This window comes from Bemisia tabaci, chromosome 2 (genome assembly GCF_918797505.1).
Source record: "Bemisia tabaci chromosome 2, PGI_BMITA_v3".
NCBI lineage: Eukaryota > Metazoa > Arthropoda > Insecta > Hemiptera > Aleyrodidae > Bemisia > Bemisia tabaci.
Genome location: NC_092794.1, coordinates 38729306 through 38749345, shown reverse-complemented (window position 1 = coordinate 38749345; position 20040 = coordinate 38729306). Strand labels below are relative to the sequence as shown.

Below are 20040 nucleotides of genomic sequence, written 5' to 3'. Positions count from 1 at the left end.
ATTTCATTCTGGGCCCAGTTTCAATGGTAGATGGAACAACCTCTTTACTCACAAGAACCTGTAACTAAATTTTGTGTACTACTAACAGTATTAATTTTTTCAAAAATATATGAAGAACAAAGTTTCTAAATTTCTACTGCATCCACTTGTATTCTGGGATTGCCAATGCTTGTATCTTGTTGGGCGATCCAAAGGTTTTTCTTCAGAATTTAAAAACACTTTGAATCGAGGGGGGGTGTCACACATATATTAGAGCGCCGTCTGTCGGCCATTCACTTCTCTCACTATCAGAGTCTCCCTCTCTTTTATCTCCCCCCTACTTCGTTCGACTCCTTAAAGTATGTAGCCTGTTCTTCGTTGTCTCGCTCTCGTGTATCTGATACAAGAATAAAGTATTCCTAATGTCTTCGAAGTTATCGTTTCTCTAGTTCTTTACCAAAAACCTTATCCCCTAAAATTTACAACTTATCCGTTCAAAAAGGAAAGCTCAAAGAACCTTTAATAAAACCCAAGATCCAGCCGACAGCTCTCATTTTAACAGATTAAACAAACTGGTTAAAAAACATACACAGGAATTCTTGAACAAAAAATTTGAGAAATTTATTCAATCTCTATCAGCAAAAGCCGATAAGGAGTACACACTATGGGCTGCCACAAAGTATCTTAAAAGACCAAAACAGCTCAAATTTCCAATTAAAAAATCAAATGACTCATAGGCCAATTCTGATCTTGAAAAAGCTGAAGTGTTGGCGGATCATTTTGAGGCAGTCTTTCAACCTCATAACAACATTGAGCCAATATTTACAGAGGACGAAAACTCTACTGACAGCTCCGAGTTGGAACCTCAAAAACAGGGATCTGTCTCCACATTGAAATCCCCAAAAGTTAAGAAAATACCGCCAATCAAAATCAAATCAATCTCTCCTTCGAAGATTATCAAAGAAATCAAAGGCAAAATCAAGGCCAAAACGGCCCCTGGTTTTGATCGGATTTCAGGTCTGATTCTTAAAAACCTTCCAAACCGAGCAATAATGAAACTGATTGCCATTTTTAATGCGATTATTCGCTGCTAATACATTCCAGATCAGTGGAAAAAAGCCGAAATTTTCGTTTTATTAAAACCAGATAAAAATCCAATAGATGCAGCCTCATATCGATCAATTTCGTTTTTGCCGGTTATTGGTAAACTTTTTGAAAGGCTCTATATAAATAGATTAAATGAAATAGTTCAACAAATAACTTAGATTGATGCGCAATTTGGCTTCAGAGCGCAACACTCTACCTAGAGTCCCTTTATACTGAGAGTCAAGACAATTTGAATCCATTTCTGATTGGTTCCCGTATTTTAGGCCTCCACAGTGTCACAAACGGGAATAAAGATTACATTTTCACCAATTGCAAAGATTATAATCTGGAATGGACCAGGGAATTCCGGGTTCGGCAAGGAACAAACGGAATGAGAGGAGGAACGGAGAAAGGCATTTGAGAATGGGCCGATCAAAGATTACGAAAAACGTTCAATTTCTGTAATCTTTATTCCCGTTTGTGACATCCATGAGCCGAATTGTCTTGACTCTCAGTATAAAGGGACTCTAACTCTACCGTTGATCAATTACATAGAGTTACTAAATTCATAGAGGACTCCCTCGAAAATAAAGAATATTGTGTGGCGGTTTTTCTAGACGTGGCGCAGGCATTCGACAGTCTGACACGAGCGTCTCATTGAAAAACTATACAAAATGCTCCCATGTAACCATGTGGAACTCCTGTCCTCCTTTTTAAACGGTAGACAATTCAGAGTTCGCTATGAAAACACCACTTCAGGATTTAGACAAATAAGAGACGGAGTTCCACAAGGCTCCTGTCTTTCTCCTCTTCTCTATTCCCTTTTCACCACATACATCCCACAGTCTGGGAGAGGGGGGAAACTGGAAGTTTACGCTGATGACGCTCTCGTGCTAGCCTCGTCCAGGAGCTACAGAGAGGCACTACATAACGTCCAATCTCACCTTAATAGAGTTAATAGACGGACAATTAAAGATAAAACCAAACTGAACGGTTCCACATCTGTAGAAGTTGTTTTCACTAACAGACCATTCACTTTTATTGGGTGAAATCCTTTCTTTTCATAAAGTTTCTAGATATTTAGGTCTTCACTTGGATTCCAGGCTCAAGTGGGGAGTACATATAAAGAAAAAGGTTGATCAACTGCGCCTGAAATTTGCAAATATGCAAAGGCTTTTAGGCCGCAAATCACGGTTATCCCTTCAACTAAAACCGCTCCACTAACAGGAAATGTTGAGGCCAGTTTGGACTTATGGTTGCCAATTGTGGGGTTGTGCAACCAAGTCAAATCTCGACAAAATCGAAATCATGCAAATGAAAATACTAAGAAGCGTAGTTAAAGCAAGACGGTTTGACAGAAACGCAGATATTCGCGCTGACCTCGACGTAGACTCGATAGAGGACTACACCACTGAGATGTACAACTTTTATGAAGCCCGACTTCATCGGCACCCTGACCCAGAAGCACTTGCTCTCTTGGAGTTGGACCAATGCAGAAGGAGACTAAAACGCAGAAAGCCCCATGAGCTTGGAATCCAGGGGTTCACAAAATTTTTCTGGTAAAGAAAGAGATCAATAAAACGTGCCTCCTCGAGCTCCTCGGACATGATCGGAGGTTCTTTGGACTTTGACGGGGCTTGAGGGTCCATATTTGGCTAAAGTAAAAAGACATTTTTATTTTGTAGTAATCATGTTTTTCATTTTCTCCTCGATACGTTGAGGTAGTATTTTATATTGTTAAAAATTCAGGGTGTCTAGCAACCGGGAAAACCGGGAAACGTCAGGGAATTTTTTTTGAGTCAGGGAAAACCGGGAAAAACGTCAGGGAATTCGCAAAAAGCGGGAGTGTCAGGGATTTTTTTTTTTTGTGTCAGGGAAAACGTCAGGGAATTCGCGAAGAGTTGAATTCGAGGAATTTTTTCAAAAAGCGACGAGATCGCAATTTTTCGCCAAGTGTAACCGCGATCTCGCAAGAAGTTTCGTGCAAGTTTTGTCAACTTCTTATTACGTGTATTTACGAAATGCGTTGTGTGTGGTTGCCTAGTCAAGCGGCGCTACTTGATTTCCTTCTGTCTGATCGCTAGCGCGCTCTGGCGGAAGTCGCTGCGCCCGGTTCGGCCACGCGATTTTCATCAAATTAACCTCAAAGTTCAAGTTCAACAAACGAAGTGCAGCGTAGAGTCCCTTTATACCAAAGACATAAAGACGGAGCGCTAAAAGCAAAAAATGAAGCTTCTCTTCAATCACCTCTACTTCCTCTACTATTGGCTAGAGGATTGGCGGCGAATTCGGGACAAGGTTGAAATTCAAATGTAGGGCGGGAACTTAATAAAATTGCGGAAACAAAGTATCTTAGGTTGATTTTTGCCGAAATTCACTTACACACTCACATTTTAGTGTATTTTCCGAAGGAAATACACTATTGCGTTCTCCCCTGATGTCAGACCTGGACCAAAGACCATGTAATAAGCATCGATCATGGGTCGTAGATTACGAATGTGCATGCCGTTTGAGATATATATATATATATATATATATAAATCGGAAAAACCACGATGAGTCGCAAATACATACATAAATAAACAGATATATATATACACATATAATTGTGAAATGCCTTTCGGCTGGCTTAATATTTTCAGAGGTTAGAATTAACATTGAGCTTAATTAGCCAAAAAACTTGTTTTATTTTCTACTTAACATCAGGACAACACAGGATTGTTAAGTATCAAGCATAAGGTGTCATTTACAAGCAAACGTTTCGGCCATTGTATCTACGACCTTCATCAGTGCAAATTAAAAGTGGAAAATGAAAAGTACAAAACTTAACAAAGAGATTACTGATACCTGAAATACATTACAATAAAGTAAGACGTCATGCAATGTAGTGTGCACACTTCACAAAAGAAACATCTGGCCAGGAAGCAAGCACTAAAATTAGATTTTGAATTACAAGTCAGAAATATTGACAATTTTCTTTAAAATATTAATAAAATTACAAGTAGCTAATTTAAGCAAGTGATAAAGGCAAATAGGTAAATATGTAAACAGTAGAGTCCCTTTATTTCTTAATCTATTTTCATTTTGGACCGATGGAAATAACAATTTACTCTTGATAAACCACAATTAGGTGATATTTTCATTATTCTTGTTCACATTCGAGGTACCGCCACCTTGGTGCACTCGTTTCGGCCTCCATGAGCGAGAACCAATCAGAATTGGATTTTTTTTTAGGCCACTTTCAGCCGAACCAAAAGTGAGTTGTCTTAACTCTGGGTATAAAGGGACTCTAGTAAACAGAAATTACTGCCGGTTACTTAGCAAAAGTAGGTGTATTATAGTAGGACGCAGTCCCAACTTTCTGAATATATTCGTTTTAGGCATTTAAAATACGTTTCGAAGAAGAAATGCAGAAAAATCAAGAGGACAAGTTCAAATCAAATTTCCGTTTGCCGCCATGGATTCCCGCGCTCATTCACACACTCACACAAACACCCAGCGCCAAACCAGGCTTCACTTTTTCCCCGTGCTTTTAGGCCTTGTCTCCACGAGCCGTTTCACGAGATTTGTCCGAGGGAAAAATCCTACTTACGAAGTTGGGAAAAATATTGAGTTAATCAATATTTTTCCCAGTACCAAGTATGGTACTTGTACCCCTAGGACCCACTGAGAGAAGAAGAAGTGAAAACGAATTGTGCGATATTTTATTCATTACTACATTGTTAATGTTTGTTTAGTTAAAATAATGTGTCTAATTGTCAATTGAGTGCATTTATTACTATAACCCCGGTTAAATACTCGACTTTAACTACTTTATCTTCCCGCGCAAACTAGTCACAGGACTGTATGAGCCCCGTCCCGTAGAGACAGTAACTGGGAAAAATCCCAGAAGTTTCATTCCTGCGATTTGAACTTGGGACAAATCCCATGAAAACGTCCCGTGGAGACAAGGCCTCAGATACGAGCACTCCGTCTTTATGTCTTTGCTTTATACCCAGAGTTAAGACAACTCACTTTTGGTGGGGCTGAAAGTGGCCTAAAAAAAATCCGATTCTGATTGGTTCTCGCTCATGGAGGCCGAAACGAGTGCACCAAGATGGCGGTACCTAGAATGTGAACAAGAATAATGAAAATATTACCTAATTGTGGTTTATCAAGAGTAATTGTTATTTCCATCGGTCTAAAATGAAAATATATTAAGAAATTATTCACAAACCAATCTAATTTTCGTTTTAAGGTGATTCGTCAAGCTCAAAAGAAGTGGTCGAACTGGCATGCGATATATCGCATCTTTTAGGTAAAAAATCTCGGCAGATTTTGAATTTTCAGTAAAGAAAAGGACGATAGCCCCTGCGCATGAGCCTAAAGAATCATTCTAAACCTTAAAATCGGCAAAATTCAGAGAAATGAAAGCAGGATAGTGTTTGGAAAAAAACCTCGCATTCGATTCAGCTATCGATTTCGGTATCGAATGCGAGGTTTTTTTCCAAACACTATCCTGTTTTCATTTCTCTGAATTTTGCCGATTTTTGGGTTTAGAATGATTCTTCAGGCTCATCCGCAGGGGCTATCGTCCTTTTTTTTGCTGAAAATTCAAAATCTGCCGAGATTTTTTACCTAAAAGATGCGATATATCGCATGCCAGTTCGACCACGTCACTTGAGCTTGACGAATCACCTTAATTGATCAATTCGTTGATGTTGTTGTTTTTGTGGGGCAGACATCGCAGGATTCCTGGTCCTTATCCCTCAATATCGTTTGTTTGGGTGCACTCGTTTCGGCCTCCATGGCCAGCCAAGGCCGGCTGCCAGTCAGGTGATAATCGAGTTGTCTTAACTCTGGGTATAAAGGGACTCTAGTGCAGCGTGAAGAAGGACGAGGATGAAACGAATTGGATGCTACTAAATTCAAAGTAAGTCATTTTAATTTTATGTCGATTTTATTGTCATAGGCAACATTACCTAGATTGTAACTTTCATCCTTCGGGCAAAGATTTGCTACTAAGTGACTAAGTGAGATGAAAAGCCAATTCTGTCGTGTCAGTCTCATGTCATTCTGTTAATGTGTAATTGAAAGTTTAACATGTGTAACATTCAGCATCCCTCTTATTATTTGGTCTCTCTCCTTAAGGCTATTGAATACTAGTGTTCCTTACATTAGTTTCTGTCTGAATGTATCGAAGTAAATCTTTCGTTTTGTCCTAGCAGTCACTGTCGAGAGTGCTCAAATAGTGGAGGTATTACCTGAGCCCAATAAAATCCAAAACTCAAGACTTGTTATGTGCGTTTAATGTTGAGTCCTAAGTAGGAGGTTTTCATGTGAGCCATTAATCAACCATGTTGGTGGTAAAGCCTTGATGGCTGGCGTAGCCAAGATGACTTCATGTAGAGAAACTAAAGGAAGTCATGGTGCTTGCTAGGATCCAAGTACGCTGTAACATTTTTAGCTAATTGATTCCCGAATAACTATGAAGTTCTCAGTCAAAATTTTAAATCTTCAAACCATTGTCTCCAGGTTGGAGTGATGCCAATCAACCCAAAATGAGATACTAATCGGCAACATCAGAATAGCCTCATATTTTTTTGGAAGTTGATGGGAAATAAAACCACTTAAAGATTGATAACTTTAAAGTTGATAGCTGTGATTACTTAACTTTTTTTGTTTTGTCAGGACCCCTTTTTTCATGTGTTCTTTGATTAATCCGTACTATTATCTTCTTTGTTGCTAGCATGAAGGCGCATTCGAGGCATTGCAAGTTCAATAATGCTTGGCTGCTGCATCCTACATATAGTTCCTGAATCAGAAAAATTCCCGAGAACTTATCTGTGGCTGGTTGTAAATTGTGCCCAGCCGTTATCCAACTAAGCAATGTGGGTGCAACCGCACCTAGGAGCCATATGGAAAGCAAGAAACACCAATATCGTATCCGAAAGCCTGAATCTGAAACTTGTCATGTCAATTTTTTACTTCCAGCTGTCAGTGGTAAGGATTCTTCTAATGTTACAAGTGCAAAGAATACTACAACAGCACCCTTGTTGGAGGTTCCAGCTTCGGAGAAGAAAATAGTTAATTTACCTGATCATCAGCCTGTAGCTAAAAATAATAATTCTAACCAATCCCAGAATCAGCACAGTTCGGATGATGTGTCAAAATCTGAAATACTAATCTGCCTTTTGAATGTAGCAAGCCATGGCTCTCTGAGGGGGGCGGAAAAATTTGTAGACCTTTTACCAGCCATTTGTCCTGACAGCGATATTGCGAAACATATTCGTTTGCACAAAGATAAGGTTTCCTATTCCATTGTTTATGGGCTAGCTCCCTTTTTTAAAAACGAGCTAAAAATACAAATTTAAAGGTGTCCTGTAGTGTCCGTAGCTTTTGATGAAAGTTTAAATAAAGTGTCCCAAAAAACTCAAATGGATGTGTGCGTCAGATTTGGGCCTGATGGTGAGAAACAATTAAGTACCAGATACTACAACTCAGCTTTTTTAGGTTCAGCTAAAGCAACTGATCTCCTTGAAAACCTAAAAGTAGCTGCACAACCCATTGATTTTAATAAGATTATTCATTTGTCTATGGACGGTCCAAATGTCAATTTGAAAATGAAACAAGATTTAATAGATGAGAAAGCTGTTTTAAATGAAGGTAAAGGTCCTAAAATGTTAGAAACGGGAACCTGCAGTCTGCATGTTGTTAGTAATGCGTTTAAAGTAAGCGTTAAAGAGTTAAAATGGGGTACTCAAAAATTTCTCATAAGTTCATTCTATTTTTTTCATAATTTTCCTTCAAGGAAAGCTTTATTTATTTTTTACACAAAGACTGATAAATTTCCGTTAAAGTTCCGTCTCACACGATGGCTTGAAAATATTGTTGTTATAGAAAGGATGCTGGAAATCATTCCTTCATTAAAAAAATTCATAGAATGTACTGAGAAAGACAAAAAATTTTCGCACAGCGAGAACTTTACTGTTATCAAAAAACATTTAGAAGATCCATTGCTCCCTGTCAAACTTACTTTTGTGGTATGTTTGGCAAATGAAGTCGAACCATTTTTAAGACAATTCCAAACAGAAGATCCACTCGTACCTTTTTCATATACAGCCTTAAAAAAAATGCTTTTAAATGATATGAAACAGTTTGTCACTGAGGAAGCTCTCTCCGATTTGTATGATCTTACTGAAATTGATCTAAATGAAGATAAAAATTTAATCCCTACCAAAAATATTGATTTAAGTTTCCGGGTCAAAGCTGCTTTCCGGAAAGTGGACAAATCCAAGTACAAAGATATTGATATTTTGAGTTTTAAAAAGGATGCTTGCCAATGTTTCAAAAGATTTTGCCTCAAATTATTGGATAAATGTCCTCTCAAATATCCAATAATCCGAGCTTTATCTTCCCTAGATCCTCTCATTGCTTGCAAAAAAACATTAGGTGCCAAAAGGTTTGAAAAGTTACTGAATATTTTAAATACCAATGATTGGATCGGAGATATTAAAGGAGAGAATGCATTGAATCAGTTCAAAAAAATTCAGGATACTGAGCATCTTCTCAGTAGATTACAAGGCTTCTCTCTGAAAGATTGCAGAGTGGATGTATTTTGGACAGAAATTTGTTCAAAAGCAAAATTTCATGTAAATGATTTCCCAAGCGTGATGCAAATGTGCCTTATTTTGTTCAATGGAAATGCCTCTGTTGAAAGATCATTTTCCATCAATAATGAAACCTGCCTAATCTCGTAAATGAAAGTCTTATTGCAAGGCGCATTGTTCATGATGAGATAATATCTGCAGGTGGTGTTATAAATGTAAGAATTTCGAAGCCTCTTATTACTCATTTTAGGCTTGCCTATTCAAAATTTACTGCTGCTAACAAACTAAAAGCAGATGAACTCAAGAAAGCTACAGAAAAATACCTAAAACGAAAAAATGCATTGGCTCAAATAGAAATTCTAAAAAAGAAAAAAAGGGATGCAGATGATGCCAGCCATAGAGAAAAAGAACGTCTTGATGAAGAAATTGCATCCCTCCGTAAAATGCTTTAATTTATTGAAGGTTTATAAGCCAAGCATTTTTACCTCTGTTCCTTTTTCACATTAAGTCTGTGCTATAGTACATTTATTTTTTCATATAGCTCGATGTTTACTAGGTACTATGTTTACCCACTCTTTTACCTGAGATATTTCTTATCTCAAATAAGTACTTAACTTTTTTCGTACTATTTAGTGCACACTATACTGTGAGTGTTATTCAGTATTAATTTTGTTCTCAGTTGATGTGTTTTTTTTTTCCTTCTGACTTCTCTAGTCTAATTTTTTACCATAGCTAAGTTTCGACTGCTTAGCTTTTACGCATGGCTAAAGTGCCTCGTTTTTCTTAATTTTTTGTTTCTAGCCAAATTTTTATTTACTTAAATTTCGGTTGTATTGCAATGTTTTACTTACTTTTTAGTAAGTTTTTTACTCTTCCTAAAGGACCCCGCACGATTCCCATGGAAAATTGCCCTCGGTCAAATGCGTTGAAACTTCAGTATGTTGTGCAGCATGTCATCATGAACAAAAGTTCCAAGAGGCCAAACAAGATCCCTTGTGCGGTTTTCGAGATATTCGCCGTTTTATGTGCGTAAACGGAGGTTTCGCGCGCTCCCGCCGGAGCCATACCATTGTGCGGAGCCGCTCGTGTCCTTCCCTCCCAGTCACTCTCCGCTGCCCCGCCGCCCATACCTTGGCTCCTCTATCGCTCCAACTACGACGCTCACGAGGCTGCGCCCATCATTACCGGACCGCGCCCGCACGCCGTCTTCTTACGCGGCCTCTTCTTCGGTCATGTCGCCTCTTTTTCTCATCGATCCTTTCTCTAAGTCTTCAAAAACGTTTAAGAAGTCCATTTTAACTAAACACGATAATGCTAATAATACAAATAATACAAAAAGAGAGGAAAAACAAATGATAATCCATGCGAAAGTACGTAGGAGAGTTGGAATGCCTAAGAGACGTTAAATAAAACAAACTTTTTTTTATTTTCTTCCCTCTTCCTTTCTTTCTTTTTTTTCTTCATTTTTCTCATGTGGAAGCAGTGAAAGTAACTTCTGTTGGAAGATGGTGTTGATGTTTTTTCTTTTTTTTTTTCTTTCATTCTTTCAATAATGACGTGGCGGAGGTTGAAGGTAATTAGTCGGCTGACGATGCCCAAGTAGGAATTAAGTTTGCTTTAGTCTTGACTTAGCTGAACCGCACCAATGGAGGAGGAGAGAGGGATCATTAATAACTGAACTCTAGGAAGAGAGATGTCCATTTCGGCGTAAATGGTCACATTTTAAGTCGCTGCAACTTGCAGCACCACCTTATCAGCCATCTTATTACCTGCTGATCGTATCCTCTAATCAGATTGTACATCCAAGACGAACTCCAAAGAGATGATGAAAAAGAGTTGCAGGTCGACCGTAACATTCATGCGCGTACGCGGCTTTTTTGCGAGTACGAGTTTACGATCGGCGATCAGAACCCTCGACCTTCGAAAGTTACTTAGGGATTTTCTTGCAATGGTCTTCCAGCCGCATCTTTAATGTCTTTTTTATGGAACCTGGAGAAAACTCGTTCTCACAAAAAGCCGCGTACGCGCATGAATGTTACGGTCGATCTGCAACTCTTTTTCATCACCTCTATGGAGTTTGTCTTGGATGTACAATCTGATTAGAGGATACGATCAGCAGGTAATAAGATGGCTGATAAGGTGGTGCTGCAAGTTGCAGCGACTTAAAATGTGACCATTTACGCCGAAATGGACATCTCTCTTCCTAGAGTTCAGTTATTAATGATCCCTCTCTCCTCCTCCATTGGTGCGGTTCAGCTAAGTCAAGACTAAAGCAAACTTAATTCCTACTTGGGCATCGTCAGCCGACTAATTACCTTCAACCTCCGCCACGTCATTATTGAAAGAAAGAAAGAAAAAAAAAAAGAAAAAACATCAACACCATCTTCCAACAGAAGTTACTTTCACTGCTTCCACATGAGAAAAATGAAGAAAAAAAAGAAAGAAAGGAAGAGGGAAGAAAATAAAAAAAAGTTCGTTTTATTTAACGTCTCTTAGGCATTCCAACTCTCCTACGTACTTTCGCATGGATTATCATTTGTTTTTCCTCTCTTTTTGTATTATTTGTATTATTAGCATTATCGTGTTTAGTTAAAATGGACTTCTTAAACGTTTTTGAAGACTTAGAGAAAGGATCGATGAGAAAAAGAGGCGACATGGCCGAAGAAGAGGCCGCGTAAGAAGACGGCGTGCGGGCGCGGTCCGGTAATGATGGGCGCAGCCTCGTGAGCGTCGTAGTTGGAGCGATAGAGGAGCCAAGGTATGGGCGGCGGGGCAGCGGAGAGTGACTGGGAGGGAAGGGCACGAGCGGCGCCGCACAATGGTATGGCTTCCGGCGGGAGCGCGCGAAACCTCCGTTTACGCACATAAAACGGCGAATATCTCGAAAACCGCACAAGGGATCTTGTTTAGCCTCTTAGAACTTTTGTTCATGATGACATGCTGCACAACATACTGAAGTTTCAACGCATTTGACCGAGGGCAATTTTCCATAAGAACCGTGCGGGGTCCTTTCTTTAAAAGAGATTGTACTCTTAGTCATTCACATTAAGACTTCAAAGTGTTGCCGTAGCTTGTAAGAATGTTCCTATGATGTAGAATTTATCATTACAAGGTCTTGAAGAAAAGAAACTAAGTTTTCAATGTTAGAAAATCCCTAATTTGACCTCAGATATGTTAAAACTAAGTTTTCATTAAATATTATTTTGATAAATGTTATTCTTGTTATAAATTTCTGACCAAATATAAAGCCAAACATTCTATTTAATTTTTTCCTTTCTTTCACCTGATCTTCGTACTTTTATCCTTTCTTATACTGCAAAAAAAAGAAAAAAAGACAGAAAAAAAAGACGTAGGTACTTCAATCAGATCTTGCACATCAATGTACCCCGTGAATTAATTTTTTTTCTTTATAAGACAAATAAGTGAAAGGATGTCTTGTTTTCATGGTATTCAGCAGAATTAAATTGGATATTGATCATATTTTACCTATGAGAACAACTCTTGATTCATCTCAATTTTGGAATGTTATATGCAATCAGTGAAGTTCAAGGCACTTTGAGAGTCCTTTTACTGAAGATAGTTTTATACATGCTCACTGCCGTCAAATTCATACTGGACGCCAGATATTGTCAAGGAATGTCTAATATACTATTAAATGCATACCTCTAGGATTTCGCTCTTTTTTCTGCTATTTCTTGTAACTGGCTAAATTTTCTGGATCTCACAAATGCCTCAAGAATTCTGTCGATTCGAACGAGTTGATCATCATGAAGTTTTTTTTTACAAAATTGTCGAGCGTCAGAGAATTTTTGCTCTTTGTCAGGGAAACGTCAGGGAATTTGCCTTTTGAAAATCACTAGACACCCTGTAAATTTGTAAATTTAGTTAAGTATTAATTCTTAAAGATCAACTAAGCTTTTTAAAGAAATAATAGATTATTTATGAAATCGTTCATGCTTAGCAATACCATTTGTAGTATGATAATGTAACAGGATATTAGCCAAGGTGTTATGGGTTTCCACTGATTTATTTATTTAATAAACATTGTAAACGTGCTAAAGCTTTTCGGCTCGCGGCCATCATCAGAGCATATAAAGAAAGGTCAAAAACACAAAACTAAAACAACTTTAAAAAACATTATGCTGGTCACAATTATCAACAAATTACCGCTGCGTGAATATCGGGATAAAGTTTGGTGTGCTGAAGTCTACATTGAGTGGTGGGGATATAAGCATGCCTAATTTATCCTCCACCAGAGCGCAGCATCTCAACACTTTTTAAATAGTGAGTTCTGAGCTAGATCAATCTTGGTTTGTACGTTCATTAATTTAACACCCTCATTCACTGCTTTTGAAGCTTCAAATCGTTCAAGGACACCTATATATCTTTTGTCTCTAGATTTATGGATAATCTCAATATTAGCATCTATAGAGTGTTTGTTTTTTTCCATGTGCTTGAAAACATCGGAAGACTCCTTGGTCAATGTACTTTGTACGTTTATTTTGTGCAAATTAAAAGGAAAAAAAAAAACCTGTGTTATGTGTTCCATTCATCCCCTTGTGAACCGAAAGCTCATCTCAAATGGCACCCCAAGTTAGGGGCTGTGAAATCCTAATTTCGCAGTCTTCACAGAGTAAACCCACAAATGATCTTAGCAATAGTGTAACGTACCGTGGTGTGCGTAACCCCCCCCTAGGGTGTGCCTTATTTTTGAGTTTTGCGAAAATCAAGTTGGTCAACCCCTAAAAAGTTTCTATGTAGTCTCTAAATGAACCCCCTAAAAGGAAAAAAATTTAAAAAAATTTTAACCCGTGCCTCAAAGGGCCTAAAGGGCCTAAACCCAAAATTCAAAAATTTTGGCAAGCGACACATCAATTCTGATGGAAAATGGCAAGTTACGGCCCTTTTAGGGCAGAAATTTCGTCCGTTTTGCCGTATCTTGAAGCGTAAGGTCACAAACGGCCCAATGACGACGTGAGGCTATGGGCTGGCGGGGCGCGCCGCGGCCGGCCGGCCGGCCCGCCGCTGAGCGTGCGCGCGCGGCAGGGTTGCGTATCGCCGCTTTACAACGGCGTAGAGGAACGAACGGTGGGGTGGGAGGGGGATATCCAGTGGAAAAGCATCCACATTTTCTATCCATATTGAAAATGCATTATACTTTTTCAATATAGATGAGGAAATATGAGCCATACAAGGAAGTGATGAAAAGAGTGACAAATACATATATAGTTTGTACGGTTAGGAGTGTAAGTGGGGAAAATTTGCCATAACTACAGAACAGCCCTGAAAATCTCCGGGAAATAAAAGCTGCTATTGATGAGAGGTTTGCATGAGAGGTTTAATTAAGGACTAATTAAAAAGATAGGTGCGATGTTGTCGAATCGTAAGCCCTTTACGCGATCAAAAGCGATTAGTGTAAATTTAATTGGAAAAGTTTAAGAAAAATTTGATGAAAGAAAATTGCCCCAAATTCTGGAAGTGCTTAAAGTGTTTTTCTATCATGTGAAGTGTTCGCACATGAATGTCAATGGCAGTAATTCCAATATGGAATGAAAAATGTAGAATCCCTGTGATACATAGTGTCTATGTTTCATCCACCCACCTTTTCATTAGTGCATTTAACGTGACATCAATTAGAAAGTTTAATTCGAGAGGTTCAATATGGCTTACCCACTTACATTTTCTGGTACTGAACCCCCCCCCCCCCCCCCGCCACAGTTACTTGCTATAATCAAAAATGTAATATTAGTTTCTCGAAAAAATATGATTTAATTTGGGGTTTGAACCCCACTCTTTATAACCGTGGGCAATGCCCTTGACCACTCGGCTACTGGGGAAGATTTGAGTAAATGAGGCTAATGTGTCATTTAGCCCCGTGGGTGAGGCCAGGCAATCAACATCAGCTGTAAGTTGGCGAAGCCAGATTGAACCGATTGAATAAAACTTTCTAATTGATGCCGCGTCAAATACACCAATGAAAAGGAGGGTAAACAAAGTCTTATTGATGTATCAAACCTTCAGTAATTTCATATGAAATGAAAAAACCTATTTTCTTCCGTTTGGCGGGACTCATTAGCGAGCGTGAATTTTTCCTGTCGAGAAACTCTCTCCTGGGCGCGAGCTTTCTTCTTGTCTGCTCTCCTCACCTCTGCTGCAAGGATAGTATCCTTCACTGTGGATATTATGCATTCTCATCCAGGTTTTCGTTGAAGAATTAAACATGCTTTATCCTCTTCATTTTCCATGATATCTAGAGTATTGCATAAAGCAATGTCGAATAACACGTCGATTTTTGCCGTAAAATCAGTCTCCAAATTCTCTTGAACCAGCGATCGACGGCTAGCATTTTTTGATACGCGCCTCCACTCCTCATAAAAATGTAAACATTTTTAAAAACATGGACACTATGTATCACAGGGATTCTACATTTTTCATTCCATATTGGAATTACTGCCATTGACATTCATGTGCGAACACTTCACATGATAGAAAAACACTTTAAGCACTTCCAGAATTTGGGGCAATTTTCTTTCATCAAATTTTTCTTAAACTTTTCCAATTAAATTTACACTAATCGCTTTTGATCGCGTAAAGGGCTTACGATTCGACAACATCGCACCTATCTTTTTAATTAGTCCTTAATTAAACCTCTCATGCAAACCTCTCATCAATAGCAGCTTTTATTTCCCGGAGATTTTCAGGGCTGTTCTGTAGTTATGGCAAATTTTCCCCACTTACACTCCTAACCGTACAAACTATATATGTATTTGTCACTCTTTTCATCACTTCCTTGTATGGCTCATATTTCCTCATCTATATTGAAAAAGTATAATGCATTTTCAATATGGATAGAAAATGTGGATGCTTTTCCACTGGATATCCCCCTCCCACCCCACCGTTCGTTCCTCTACGCCGTTGTAAAGCGGCGATACGCAACCCTGCCGCGCGCGCACGCTCAGCGGCGGGCCGGCCGCGGCGCGCCCCGCCAGCCCATAGCCTCACGTCGTCATTGGGCCGTTTGTGACCTTACGCTTCAAGATACGGCAAAACGGACGAAATTTCTGCCCTAAAAGGGCCGTAACTTGCCATTTTCCTTCAGAATTGATGTGTCGCTTGCCAAAATTTTTGAATTTTGGGTTTAGGCCCTTTAGGCCCTTTGAGGCACGGGTTAAAATTTTTTTAAATTTTTTTCCTTTTAGGGGGTTCATTTAGAGACTACATAGAAACTTTTTAGGGGTTGACCAACTTGATTTTCGCAAAACTCAAAAATAAGGCACACCCTACCCCCCCCCCCCCTTTGGCCAAGCGGATGTTCACCCATTTTCTCATGTTGTCAGCAAAGATGCTCGTCGAATTTTCCCTGACAACGTCAAAATGTTATACATGGTGTTTAGAAAATTTTCTCCAGTCTGGATATCAGTACCCATCGGAAGTATTAGAGCCAATACTTCGAGCAAAGGAGTGTACGACGTGCAAAACGGGCCATTTGGGGCTCGGGGCGGATACCTTTGAGACTTGCCCTATTCATTCACCACACAATGCCCCATCTTTTCTCAAAGTTTCAAGCCCCCCAAAAAGAGGTTGTTCCAAAAACGCGGATTTTGGCCCCCCCCCCCCCCCCCCTGGATTTGGCCCAAAAGGACCCTACAACAAAACGGCCAAATCGGCCTAAACACGGAATCGTACGATTTTCTCAGGGATGATAGAGGGTCTTCCCAGACACTCAAAACTGGTCATATTTTTTGCCTAACCCCCAGGGAAAAGGGGGGAGAGGGGGTCAAAGTCAAAACCTTTAAATTAGCATAACTTCTCAACGGTTTGTCGTAGAAAGATGATCTTGGTGTCAAAATTTCCAGAAAAATGAGAGCTTTTAGAATATATGTATGAAATTAATTAAATTTTAAAATTTGACCCACTTTCGGGGCATTTTACAAGGTCCCCCTTTCGTAAATTTTCGTTTTTTGAGATTTTCGGTTGTTCGGTTCGCACGGATCAAATCAAAAACAATTTCAAATGAAAGTAGAGCGTTTAAGCTTTAAAACAAGCCCAAGATGATCTTGGAGAAACGATTAGAAGCGGAGTTATGAGTCTTCAAAGTTGACGCGGCGCGCGGGAACCTTGTATGTTCCGAGTCTCAAGGTCACCTGCGCGCCCCGGATTGCCTGCAGGTTGCAAGTTTTTGTGTTTTTATGCTTCTGTAGGTCATTTTTAATGTAAATCATTCAATGAAGATAGAATAATCGAAATTTTTTAATTTTACACAATGGGCCTTCGGCGAGGTACACCACATTAACGTCGAACAATTTTAACTGCGTTTCAAATCGCCCCCTTAAGAATAACTGAGACTTGTCTTGAAGCTCAAAGCTCGTCTGCCTCTACGAGAAACTATTTGGCTTTACCAAAAGAGTTCCGTCAAGCGCTGTAGCTTATAGCTCAACTAAAAAAATTTTAAAATTAGGGGTACCCCAAAATTTGGCATCAATGGGTTATAATTTCTAAATGGTTCAGTTCTGTATGGAGCATTATGTATATTTGAACTGAGGGTCCATGGTTTCTTCTAAATTATAAGAGCAGAATCGTCATCGTCAGCAAATGTTTAATGAGGTATGATGGACATAATGGTTGATACTCTAAGCCCCCTCTCGCTCCTCCCGTAAAATTAAAAAATTTCGATTATTCTATCTTCATTGAATGATTTACATTAAAAATGACCTACAGAAGCATAAAAACACAAAAACTTGCAACCTGCAGGCAATCCGGGGCGCGCAGGTGACCTTGAGACTCGGAACATACAAGGTTCCCGCGCGCCGCGTCAACTTTGAAGACTCATAACTCCGCTTCTAATCGTTTCTCCAAGATCATCTTGGGCTTGTTTTAAAGCTTAAACGCTCTACTTTCATTTGAAATTGTTTTTGATTTGATCCGTGCGAACCGAACAACCGAAAATCTCAAAAAACGAAAATTTACGAAAGGGGGACCTTGTAAAATGCCCCGAAAGTGGGTCAAATTTTAAAATTTAATTAATTTCATACATATATTCTAAAAGCTCTCATTTTTCTGGAAATTTTGACACCAAGATCATCTTTCTACGACAAACCGTTGAGAAGTTATGCTAATTTAAAGGTTTTGACTTTGACCCCCTCTCCCCCCTTTTCCCAGGGGGTTAGGCAAAAAATATGACCAGTTTTGAGTGTCTGGGAAGACCCTCTATCATCCCTGAGAAAATCGTACGATTCCGTGTTTAGGCCGATTTGGCCGTTTTGTTGTAGGGTCCTTTGCTCAGATGTTGTACTAAGTGTCCCCGATGCTTGGGCAAAATTTCAGCCCCCTCGGATAATTAGAGGGGAGGGGGCAGGGGGGCAAAGTTGCAATTTTTTCAAAACTTTAAAAATCGATATCTCGCGAACGGTTTGAGTGTAAGTGTTGCGGTTTGCGCTAAAAAACGTTAAAAAATATTCTCTACACGAATATTGATGCTCTTTGCATGGTTGCGTAATTTATCGTAGTTATAAATCGATTTTTTCGATTTTGAAGGTTCGACTTTTTTTCGTTTTTCGTCTCTCCTCTCCAGGCGATCGTTGCTATGTAAATAAAAAAAAGTTGAGGTGATTCTCCATAAAATTCTGCATCTACCACACTTTGATTGACCTTGGGGAAACGATTCATTCTTGAGTTATAGCGATTTTTCTGCGCATTCCCGGTTACGCGCGGGCGGCATATCGGCGGCGCTCCATCCCCCCCCCCCCCCCCCGGGCGAGGCAGAGGTTGTTTCACTGCTAGGGCCTTATATTCATGCTGTAGGCTGTAATTATTGATATTTTCTCCTTCCCCCACCCTTCCCCTCCTATAAATATGTTTTTTATACTTCGTTGTACAGGGTGTCCCGGACCACCCGTAGCAGGTCTTTTTCTCGGTTGGTTTAGGTAGTACGAAGTGGGGGACCGCGGATTAACAGGGAATTGACCCCAAGGTATCCGAATTTTATGGTCCCGAAACTCTCCATGCCGCCCTTGGGGAGTAAAGAGGGGGTCACGATTTCTAAAGTCGGGAGACATTGTGCCTCCCTCTTTTACCCCCCAAGGGAGGGTAGGGGGGCTTCGGGACCATGAAATTCGGATACCTTGGGGTCAATTCCCTGTTAATCCGCGGTCCCCCACTTCGTACTACCTAAACCAACCGAGAAAAAGACCTGCTACGGGTGGTCCGGGACACCCTGTATAACGAAGTATAAAAAACATATTTATAGGAGGGGAAGGGTGGGGGAAGGAGAAAATATCAATAATTACAGCCTACAGCATGAATATAAGGCCGTAGCAGTGAAACAACTTCTGCCTTGCCCGGGGGGGATGGAGTGCCGCCGATATGCCGCCCGCGCGTAACCGGGAACGCGCAGAAAAATTGCTATAACTCAAGAATGAATCGTTTCTCCAAGGTCAAACAAAGTGTGGTAGATGCAGAATTTTATGGAGAATCACCTCAACTTTTTTTTATTTACATAGCAACGATCGCCTGGAGAGGAGAGACAAAAAACGAAAAAAAGTCGAACCTTCAAATTCGAAAAAATCGATTTATAACTACGATAAATTACGCAACCATGCAAACAGCATCAATATTCGTGTAGAGAATATTTTTTAACGTTTTTTAGCGCAAACCGCAACACTTACACTCAAACCGTTCGCGAGATATCGATTTTTAAAGTTTTGAAAAAATTGCAACTTTGCCCCCCTGCCCCCTCCCCTCTAATTATCCGAGGGGGCTGAAATTTTGCTCAAGCATCGGGGACACTTATTACAACATCTGAGCAAAGTTTGGGCCAAATCCAGGGGGGGCCAAAATCGGCGCTTTTGGAACAACCTCTTTTGGGGAGACGCGGCGGGGGGTCAAAGTTAAAAACCGGCAAAATTGAACTTTAATTTATTACTCGAAAACCAAGAAGTTTCGAAGGACGCGGTCTAGACGAGCGTTTTCAGAGTGACAAGAGCTTTTAGAAAATGTAGAGCATAATAGGGTTTTGTCAACTTCAGCTCGTTTTATCGTCTGCGAAGCGACGGAACGCTCAAAAAGACTCTTTTTAGGTAGATTTCGAAGAAATATCTACCTATTGCAGACGGTACGACATCGTAATTTTCGGGAATTTTCGCTCAAAGAGCATCGATCCTGAAGCCCTGAGTTGAAAAATGTAGGTCATAAAAAAGTACGATATATATATATATATATATATATATATATAACTGGGATCTAACGAACCTTTGCGACCGTTTTTTTCCGGAACTATCCATACGATCAAAACGAAACTAAGCATGGTTCTTCACTGCTATGAGGTCTAGATCAAGTTTCCTTTTTCGTGAAAATCGATCCACCCCTTATCCGGAAAAACTCAAGTCCA

General features: G+C 39.7%; 1 protein-coding gene across 2 annotated transcripts in view; it reads right to left on the bottom strand.

Moving 5' to 3' along the window:
• LOC109038018 (tRNA (cytidine(32)/guanosine(34)-2'-O)-methyltransferase) overlaps positions 1-20040 on the bottom strand; it is a 270186-nt gene that overhangs the window by 184018 nt on the left and 66128 nt on the right. Inside the window, exon 6 of one of the 2 annotated variants that reach the window (XM_072297318.1) lies at positions 3733-12519. The exons of the other annotated variant lie outside the window; for it this stretch is intronic. Coding sequence (XP_072153419.1) covers positions 12511-12519 — 9 coding nt within the window. The 3' untranslated portion in view covers positions 3733-12510. Of the gene's footprint in view, positions 1-3732; positions 12520-20040 lie in introns of those variants that run through there. 2 annotated transcript variants of the gene reach the window in all.